General features: G+C 36.3%; 1 protein-coding gene across 1 annotated transcript; it reads right to left on the bottom strand.

Moving 5' to 3' along the window:
• Positions 1-2,976: 2,976 nt before the first annotated feature.
• LOC114749793 (uncharacterized) lies at positions 2,977-8,689 on the bottom strand. Its single transcript, XM_028938328.1, has 5 exons — positions 8,528-8,689; positions 8,017-8,094; positions 5,559-5,632; positions 3,906-3,959; positions 2,977-3,825 (listed from the first exon to the last, which is right to left on the bottom strand). The coding sequence occupies exons 1-5, from the start codon at positions 8,687-8,689 to the stop codon at positions 3,525-3,527; spliced, it is 669 nt and encodes a 222-aa protein (XP_028794161.1). The 3' UTR covers positions 2,977-3,524.
• Between the last annotated feature and the right edge of the window lie 1,760 nt (positions 8,690-10,449).

The raw sequence follows: 10,449 nt of genomic DNA, 5'->3' as shown, positions 1-10,449 counted from the left end.
GAGTTAATGATGAGAACATTGGTGAAGCAAAAGATGAAGAAAGGAGTCTTCTAATAAGGAGATTTAACAAGTTATACAATAATAATAGTAATGGAAGAAAATTCTAGAAAGGTAACTACTCAAACAAAAGAGACGAGCAAGATAAGTTACTTGCTAGGAATGCAAGAAGTTAGGCTATTTCCCTCAATTCTAAAAGAAGTCTAGTAGAGAGCAAAAAGTGAAATGTACAAGAAATAAGGCATATGTGACATTAATATGGAGAGATAGGTCTGACAGTGAGAATGAACTTATGGCAAATATTTCTCTAGTCGAAAAGGAGGAATACAACTCAGGCAGAGATGAGGTAATGTATACTTAACCTTCTTTTGATGATTTTCAATAAGAGGTTAATGACTTGCATGTAGAATTTGTCAAGGCATTCAAGTAATTGATTAATTAAGGCTTCGTTGGTGTTCAATTTGTACAAGTGGGATTGAAATGGGTCTCAAATACTCATTACAAACTTGAGGAATATAATGGATTTGTAAATCTGGATGTAGGCTAGTGGATTAAGTTGAACTAAGATAAGCTTTAGTATAGTTGTATAGTTTTTTTATCTTTACCTTATCTCGACTTGACTACGATGACATCCATGTAACTCCATTCGTTATTTATTGAAATTGTCTTTCATTATTTACATTGAATTTTTATTTACCCAATTTACCCCCTATTGTTTACATCTTGCACTAACAATGTTATTGCAAAAGTAGACTCAACCCTCAAGAATTTGGAGGTGCAAATAAGATAGTTCACAATGTTATTATAAGAGTAAACTCAACCCTCAAGAATTTGGTGGTGTAAATGAGATAGCTCACTACTTCAGTGAATGCACTACACCTAAAGATAATTACCAAGTAATATAGTGCCTAAGCCTTATAAAGATGGCAAAGAGGAGTCCAAGGCGATTACATTAAGGAGTATAATGCGATTGCCAAATAGATCTCCTTCTACATCAAAGTCTCGATCTAAACAAGAGGTTGGTTAGACAAAAATTCAGGCACCTTTTAAACCTAGTAATGTCAAACTAATAGTTGCTAATTGTAAGGTTGATGGTAAAAGTAGCAAAGGAAACGGTAATACAATTAAGAATCCTAAAGTGGTGCCATCCCTTCCTTTCCCTCAACTATCTCAAGATCTAAAAGCATTTTTATATCAATATCAATTTTCTAAGGTATTGGAGCGAATGGCCAAGTATGCCAAGTTCCTTAGATATATGTTGAGTAAGAAGTGTTTTACTGAGTTTGTAACTATGGCTCTAACTAAGGCGCCCCTAGTATCATCAAGCCTCATATCCTTTTCAAGTGTAAAGATCTTGGTTCTTTCTCCATTTCATGTCTAATTGGTGAAAGATTTGAAGGCTGTGCATTGTGTCATTTAAGTTTTGCTATTGACCTTATGTATTTGTGAAGGATTTGAAGGTTGTGCATTGTGTGATTTGACTGTATGTCCTTAACTATTTTTAAAAACCATCATCCAAGGGAGGTCACTCCTGTGATTGTTACACTTCAATTAGTTGATAGAAATTTTCGTATCCATATGGTATTATTGAGGATCCAGTGGTGAAAGTGAATTGTTTTCCTTATCCTACTGCTTTTATGGTTCTTGATATAAAAAAGAATAAAGAGATTTCATTAATTGTTGAAAGACCATTTTGTTGTTACAGCAGGAGCAATGACAAATGTTAGAAAGGGGCAATTGCTTTGGAGGTACAAATCATGTTTAACATGGATAAGACAATGAAGTATCTAAATGAAATGGAACAATGTGCAAGGGGTTTTGTGATAGATGAATTCATTCGAGAAAAATTGGACTTTTCCCCATTTTCTTATTCTTATTTTACATCTTTCTCATTTTTCACTATGTCCTTTTCAAGATTTGTTGTAAGAAGGTTACACATCACTAAGGGGATTCAATTAAAAACTCCAAAGCATAATCAAAAATTTAAATTAAGGGAATACGAGTTACTCGTTTTTTTTTTTTTGGGTTAAGGTTTAAGTTTACATTTTTTTAATTTCTTTATTAATTTAATTTAATTAAAATTATTATTTTTTTTAGGCAAGAGGCATTGTGCCTTGATTTTTAAATTTCATCAAAATTTTAGTTAGTGGAAGCTAACGAATAATTAACCATTTAGTCAATGAGTCATCAACGACCTGCTTTCACATATAAATTCCTCTTTAAGCTGTTTTTTTCCCCCCCTTTTTTGTTAGCTGACTCTTTAAGCTTTGTTAATAACTAGTATTTAAACTAAATTCAGCATGGCAACAACTTAAAAAATAAATGTTTTCTAGGCCTTTTTGCCCCATTTTCATACTAAGTAACAACGCACTAAACAGTCAGTCAAACGCATCGCCTATTTTCAAACATATCCCTCTTTAAAAATCCTGGCATATTTACTCTTACATGTTTACTACTCTGCCTAAACAAAATTAGACAGCATATCGGCATCATAGAATATAAACCTGAACCCTACACATTCTCATCTAGCTTAATTCAAACCTAATCAAATATAGCCACAAAATTCGACTACAAGAGGAGTAGAAAGAAAACCCCCTGGACTTCGGCTCAATTTCACCGACTTACATTAGTCACTACAAAATTCACCATTAATTACAATCACCACAAATCATTTACCAGTAATTTCAATTTCCACAAGACAAAGGGAAAAGCAGCAAGCACAAGGAAATTTGCAAGAACTTTGGTTTCATAAAATTAAGAAAATTCCAAGAATTTTTTTATAGCTTTCATAAAATTACTCTAATGATTGTGGAAATGCCAAACAAATATAACAATATCAATCTCTCATGAACATGGAGTAATGTTGTGGTGACCATATATTTGAATAACCACACATCTAATGTTTGACCATTTGCTTCATTAAGGTTACCCAGAGAATGGTAATACGAGTGGAAATGGGAAGCTATTGCTGGACCAGCATCATCAGGATAAAGTTCGACCATTTGATTCATTAAGAGTACCCAGAAGTGTAACGATTCTTGGAAAACAGTGGTAAGAACTGAAGAATTAAAAAAAAAAAAAACTTCACTTTTTCAACAGCAGTGAAGTAGGTCCTATTTAATCATCATAATAGCACACTACTCTCGAGCCGCATATCCAACCTCTTCAACTCATCCTATCAAAACAGCAAGGTTACAAACAATTTGTTGTTGACACAAATTTACACACCAGCTGTAATAGTATAATCGACCCAAGAGCTTGAATCATCGAGGGGGGAAAAACTTTCAGGACAACGTTTTCTCAGCAATCAATCAGAAATGTTTAATCAAAACTGATATATTGCCTCTCCAAGTTTCTCCAGCATACACTTACAGCAATGACAATGTACTGAAAGCTTCTGATCCTTTGACCTAAAGGATGAACAGGACTGACATGAGAGTCAAACTAGAACTTTGCTCTCGTTTTGAATAATGCCATCAAGAATATATAAATTGAAAGAATTGAACCCATGTCATGAAACTCTGTATTTAGTCTGAGAATGGCTGCGAATCCATGCATAGGTGCACTAATTTTCGTTGATACTGCCCATAGTATTCACCAACAGCAATGACATCGTCATTCTGAGGATCTAACCCTGGCAAGTGTGGTACCTTACCATGGATGGAAGAATTTGATTCATCGTCAGGATTACCTAACTTCGAAACTAACTCTGCATGGATTTCACGGCAAGCGAGAATGAACATTGCAGCTGTGTCAGGTAGTTGTGCATCACGAAGTACTGCCAATGCCTCTTGCAGTGCACCGCCAGCAACATACAAAATCAGAGCCCTGCAATGAGCCATCACAAGCTCGAACTAAGTGATTGTAGCGAGGGAGAAGATGAAAAGAGAACAGAAAAGTGATCATACCTCCATATATTATGTTCATTGCGATGAACTTGTCCAGCCCACCTTTGCAACACCCTGCATGAACCCGACATTAAAGATAAGGCTCTAAGTCAATTATGACACAATTTGGTCAACATATTTCTCCACAAGAACGAGGAAAAAAAATAATAATAATGGAGCAACCTCCAAGACTGATTTATGGGTAGAAACAATCATCTCAAGATTGGTTAGCACATTATCATCGTTTTGCAGTAACTTGGTATGAAGCGATTGAAGCTGATCATTCAGCACACTATTGTCACAACCCCACATCTAGGCATTTATTTTGCAGTAAATGTGAACAGCAATGCATTTTTCACCTAAAACAACACCTTCTCAAACAAAGATTTGAGCTACATTTGGTCTGAAACAAATGAAATCCCATTAGCTTTAAGCTGTTTACTTTGTTTGCCTTCACAATATTTATTTAAAAAAATCCTACTTAACTTATTTGAACTGTGTGCAGCCAAATCAAACAAAGATCACGTTGTTGAAGCCACATCAATGCCATTTGACACATGAGCAGATGTTTAAAAAATGAGGATGAACTCTTCAACAGGATAAAACTTTAGGTATTGATCCCTAAGAAAACAAACTATAGGGACTGCTAACAAAATTGATGGAAACTGAGGACCAAAAATTCAATTTTCTTATATATTAGAAAAGGTTTTAAAATAGAGAATGAACACTTTAACAGGATAAAACCATCTGCACCAATCCATATAGAAACAAACTACAGGTATCAACAAAATTCATGGAAACTTTAGGAGACTAAACTCATTTTGCCCTTATATATGCAAAATAAGTTGGTTGGTATTTCTGCTAATAGACAACTACTAGGAGAATTGAGTTTTCAAAAATAAGCAGGATGGAACAAATTTGAGGACAGTAAGGCAACTCCAAATATTGCCTCAAACTGATACCTTTTAAGAGACGTCCAAACACATTGAAAATGACTGGCATTATAAAGAGGTAATTTTTGAATGCATTAAAAAAAGGGATTTGTCAATTACAAAAGATCAGCAAGCAAATAATCACACCATGTCATTAAGGTTCCTTAGATCGCCTATTTTTGTAATAAGCCTGGTGCAGCATGCCTCAGGAGAGTTAGAATTGATGCACAGAATGAATACCAGTCTACATGTACGATATGGATGTATTGCTAGCTGTATAGAGGTTGTATGATTAACTGCAAATTAGGGGCTCTAATGGGTAGAGTTTCACGTCTTGTCCTGAAAAATAAAAAATAAATAATAGGTTTGTGTAGGTCAAAATATGAAGATGACATTTCCCATAAATGGTTATCCTTTGATCTCTCATTTCACAGAATCTCCGACCTCACAAGTCAGGCACAAAAATGATTATTAGGCAAAAAGTGCGAAACAAAAGTGTAGCACACAAATTCTTCGAGAAATTAGACAGTGTGTATTATATTATATGCGTGATTCACTGATTTGATATCAAGTGGTGTGAGATTTATTTAATTATTTTTTATTCAGAAAGAGAATAAGAAGTTATGCAACAAATATAGATGGCATGATGACATCAAATGAATTGATAGTGTTGACAGTGAAACAAAAATTAATTATGTTGATGAAAAAATCTCCTTTCTACAGTTCAAGAAAGAGCATGAACCTTGCATAATCAGATCCATTTAAGTGACTTGAAGCTAAGGTTGCAGCATCTGTCCAGCATCCAGCATCTTGTAACTACATTGAAATAAGGCATGGGATTATCAAGACAAATCAAGTATAATAAAATGATAATTTATTATTTTATCATTTGTAGTTTTGGAAAAAGCATAAGCGATACAACATCCTGGCACATTATATATACGGGCCATCCATATTAATAATAAAAAAGCTATGGAAAATGGTTATGCGTCTTAAGAATTATGGGCAAGGTTTATGGTGGGGGTGGGTAACCTGAGGTGTTGAGCCTAAATTACCATGAGCCTAATAAAGTTATTTCCTATGTGTTGGCAACTCAGTCTAATGGGCCATGGGCCTAAAAAACCCTAATCCCATGACAGATTTTATTCTGTAAACTTATTTCTATTTATGAGCTAGATTATGATTCTAATTTAATTGTATTTTGAATTATATTCTGGATCCCTAATACCTTGGCCAGATCCCTAGATCAGTGGCCTAATAACCTCTCTGGCTGAGGAGATTTGTATTTATTTAATCCTGTTAGCTCATTCGAATAATACAATTCAGAATCAAAGAGATTCTTTATGGTATTAGAGCAAAGATGATTAGGTTTGGCATAGGGTTCAACGATGAGGTGCAGAACAACCCTAGAGTTCCGATAGGGCACCTATTGGTACTGGTAGCAGAGGCGTCTAGTTCCACTAGTCACCAGAGCCAAACTGACTCCAACCCCACATCAATTACCATCCACCAGTTAAATGGTGAAAACTACATGCAATGATCCTCTAGTGTGCGACTATATATCATGGGAAAAAGGCAAGTATGGCTACCTGATTGGATTAATCCAGAAACCTACTAGGACCAATGAAAAATATGCTGCATGGGAAGCTGAAAACTCCATGGTGCAAGCTTGGCTAATCAATTCTATGACAACTGAAATTAGTGCTTACTTTACATTCTTCTAAACTGCTAAGGAAGTATGGGACACAGCAAGAGACATGTTCATTGGACTTAAAAACAAAGCTGCCATTTTGGAAATTGAGAGATTTTTCTATGATTTCAAGAAAGGTAATCTCTCTGTAACTTAGTACTACACTGACTTGGTTGTTCAATGGCAACAACTTAATATGTATGAGATGCTGCCCTATATGCAAAAATAAAAGAAGAAAAAAGGGGAAGAATTATGAGACTTGACTCCCTGCCACCTCTAAGGGAAGTATTCTTTACTGTGAGGAATGAAGAAAGCAGAAAGAAGCTCACTTCCACTGACTTAACAACAGAATCCAACCAGCCAAATGCTCTTGCATCAAAAGGAGCCTATCAAGATGACTCAGAGACAAAACAAATGGTGTGATCACTGCAGAAAAAAAGAGCACATGAGGGAGACATGCTGGAAATTGCATGGCAAGCCCTTGAAAAAGCGAAAGACAAGATGGTCGAGGCTATTCTGGAATTGTTGACAGCAAGAATGAACCAGAATTTAGTAGAGAAGAATTAGACTTACTCAGGAAGTTTCTAGAAAAACATGACTCAAGAGAGACCACCCTTGCAGCTGGGTATATTGCCCATATAGTTATTACTATTATGGCACTAAAACCTAACATACATCATTCAAGATTATGGATTGTGGATTTAGGGGCAACCGATCATATGACCGACAACCAACAGCTTTTGACTGACATTAGACCATGTCCTGTGAACATCTCTGTTAAAGTAGCAGATGGTAAAGCCTTCAAAGTTGAAGGGCTTGGAACGGCATATATAACTCCTGAAATAATTCTATACAATGTGTTTTATACTCCTGGACTAAAATGCATGATAACTATGACTCAGAATCAAAACTGTGATGTTCACTTTTCTACAACTAAATGTGTTTTTCAGGATCTGAAGCAAGGGAAGACGATTGGCACAGCTAAGATACTTGAAGACCTCTACTGTTTAGAAGGATGCTGTCTCAAATAATGTGAAGTTGTCTTTAGTTTTTTCTGCTACTCTAGAAAATAAAGATGCATTGTTATGGCATTATAGACTAGAACATCCTAATTTCCGTTATATGTCAAAAATGTTTCCTCATCTTTTGAATAAGAATGATTTTTCTGTTACCTGTGAAGTTTGTCAATTTTCGAAACAAACCAAAGCCACCTACAAACCACACTCTCATCAATATTCAAAACCCTTTCAACTTATTCATAGTGATATTTGGGGACCTTCTCAAACACTCTCACTCACCCATGCAAAATGGTTTGTCACTTTTATCGATGACCACACACGCCTAACCTGGGTATTCCTAATGAAAGAAAAATCTGATCTACCTGCTATTTTCACCAAGTTTCACAAAATGATCCTAACACAATTTCAAACACCAATCCTCACCCTCCACCCTCCATAGTGACAATGGACATGAGTGCATGAGCTATACAACTCAAAACTACCTAAGAGACCAAGAAATCATCCATCAATCTTGTTGTGTTGATAATCCCCAACAAAATGGGACAGCCGAGCCCAAAAATAGGCACATCCTGGAAGTTACCCAATCACTCATGTTCACTCACAATGTTCCTAAACATTATTGGGGGGAAGCAATTCTTACTGCAATAGACTTGATAAACAGACTTCCTTCTAAGACCCTTAATTACCAAACCCCAATAAGCCTCCTCAATAAATCCTACCCTGCCAATTCCTTAACTCATGACCTTCCTTTTATTGTTTATATTCACCACAGACATGGGGGAAACTTGATCCTAGAGCTCTTAAATGTATCTTTTTAAGGCTCTCATCTACTCAAAAGGGTTACAAATGCTACTCCCCATCCTTGCAAAAATTCTTTGTTACAATGGATACTATGTTTATGGAAACCCAAGCCTTTCATCCCAGATCTCCCATTCAAGGGGAGAAACTCAGTGAATGGGAGTTCCTAAACTTAGATAAACCTGACATAAACCACTTCATTACCCCAACACCTGAAACAAACATTTCAGCACCTGATAAAATTATTCCTGAACCTGCAACAGCCATCTCTAACCTCGAAAACACATTCTGAACATACCTCCGGTCAACATGAAACCTCAAGGACCAAAACTGACACAGATTCCTCTCAACCTGAGACAAACTCATATGCTCCTACTCGTAGTATGGTGCCTAATGATGCAATACAGGCCGTGGCTGAAGAAGAATCTAATGCAGAAATTGATCAACCTGAGGAACAACATATACCAAACAATGGGGATCCTTCTAGTTCTGAGCAATGTCAAGAGTCAACTCAAAACTCCATATCCTGAAGACCTTAGGTGGCCAATTGCTCTAAAAAAAAGGATAAGACAGTGCACTCTACATCCTATCAGTCATTTTGTTTCTTACAATAGACTATCTCCATGTATGAAAGGTTTCGTCACCAGGATTGACAAAGAACAAATTCCATCCACTTTTAATGAAGCGGTTAAGGACCCTAGATGGAAGGCAGCTATCAATGAGGAACTAAAAGCTCTTGATAAAAATCAAACATGGAGAGTATTGAGCCTCCCCCTTGAGAAGAAAGCTGTGGGATGTAAGTGGGTCTTCATAATTAAATACAATCTCGATGGATCAATAAGCAAATTCAAGACAAGATTGGTGGCAAAAGGTTTTTCTCAGACAGAGGGGATTAACTATCAAGAACCATTTGCACTAGTGGCAAAATTGAATACTATAAGGATATTGTTGTCCTTTGCTACCAACCTTGATTGGCCAATCCATCAATTAGATGTAAAAAAACGCTTTTTTGAGTGGAGACCTTGAAGAAGAAGTGTACATGAAAGTACCCGAAGGACTTATAGAACATGGAGACTTAAAAAGGGCATGTCAATTGTATAAATCCCTCTATGGTCTCGATTAATCTCCAAGAGCCTGATTTGGAAGGTTCACCAAAGTTGTGAAGGAATCCAATTACATACAGTGTCAATCTGACCACACACTGTTTGTTAAACACTCAAGAGGAAAGGTATATGCTCTAATTGTATGTGTTGATAATATTGTTATAACAGGGGATGATACCGAGGAGATAACAAGGTTAAAAGGAACCTTAGCAACTGCATTTGAAGTTAAAGACCTAGGAAGTATGAGGTACTTCCTTGGGATGGAGATCTCCAGTTCAAAAGAAGGCATTTTAGTCTCACAGAGAAAATACACACTATATTTACTCAAGGAAACTGGAATGATGGGAGCCAAGCCGTCACCAGTCCCTATGGATCCCTTTACAAACTTGGAATATAAAAAGGATGGTGTACTAGTTGATGGAGAAAGGTATTAGTGATTGGTCGGGAAGCTAATTTACCTATCACACACAAAGCTAGACATAAGCTATACTGTGGGAGTATTCAATCAATTTTCATCGCAACCACAAGAACATCATATGGAGGCCACATATAGCATCTTGAAATACTTTAAAATGATACCTGGAAGAGAGGTCTTCTTCAAGAATGGAGAGTCAAGAAATATAATAGGGTATACAGATGTCGATCATGGAAGAACTTGAGTTGGTAGATCAAACGAGGGTATTTTACCTTTGTATGGGATAATCTTGTAACTGGGGGAGTAAAAAACAAACTGTGGTTTCTAGAAGTAATGCTCAAGCAGAGCTAAGAACCTTAGCAAATGGAGTGTGCGAAGGAATGTGGATAGTACGAGCCTTGAAGGAATTAAAGATTGAAGTGGACACACCAATTAAGATATGGTGTGATAGCATGTCAGCAATTCAGATGGTACAAAACCCAGTTCACCGTGACAGAACAAAACATATTGACATTGATCGGCACTTTATAAAAGAGAAGATTGAGTCAAGAACCATTGACTTGTCTCATATAAATTATGGGTCCCAAGTTGTTGATGTCCTTACAAAA

Source organism: Neltuma alba, unplaced genomic scaffold, assembly GCF_004799145.2.
Source record: "Neltuma alba isolate B1F8T4 unplaced genomic scaffold, ASM479914v2 tig00001012_pilon, whole genome shotgun sequence".
NCBI lineage: Eukaryota > Viridiplantae > Streptophyta > Magnoliopsida > Fabales > Fabaceae > Neltuma > Neltuma alba.
Note: the sequence above shows the minus strand (reverse complement) of the source record. Positions and strands in the feature narration are given on the sequence as shown.

What these genes read in the sequence shown, in the direction of transcription:
- LOC114749793 (XM_028938328.1), bottom strand. Translation starts at nt 8,689, where the DNA reads ATGAGTTTGTCTCAGGTTGAGAGGAATCTGTGTCAGTTTTGGTCCTTG. An exon ending in TGTTTGTTTCAGGTGTTGGG is followed by an intron (nt 8,095 to 8,527) that starts GTAATGAAGTGG and finishes GGTAACTTCCAG; the next exon opens with GATGTGCCTATTTTTGGGCT. An exon ending in GATTGATGGATGATTTCTTG is followed by an intron (nt 5,633 to 8,016) that starts GTCTCTTAGGTA and finishes ATTTCAATGTAG; the next exon opens with TTACAAGATGCTGGATGCTG.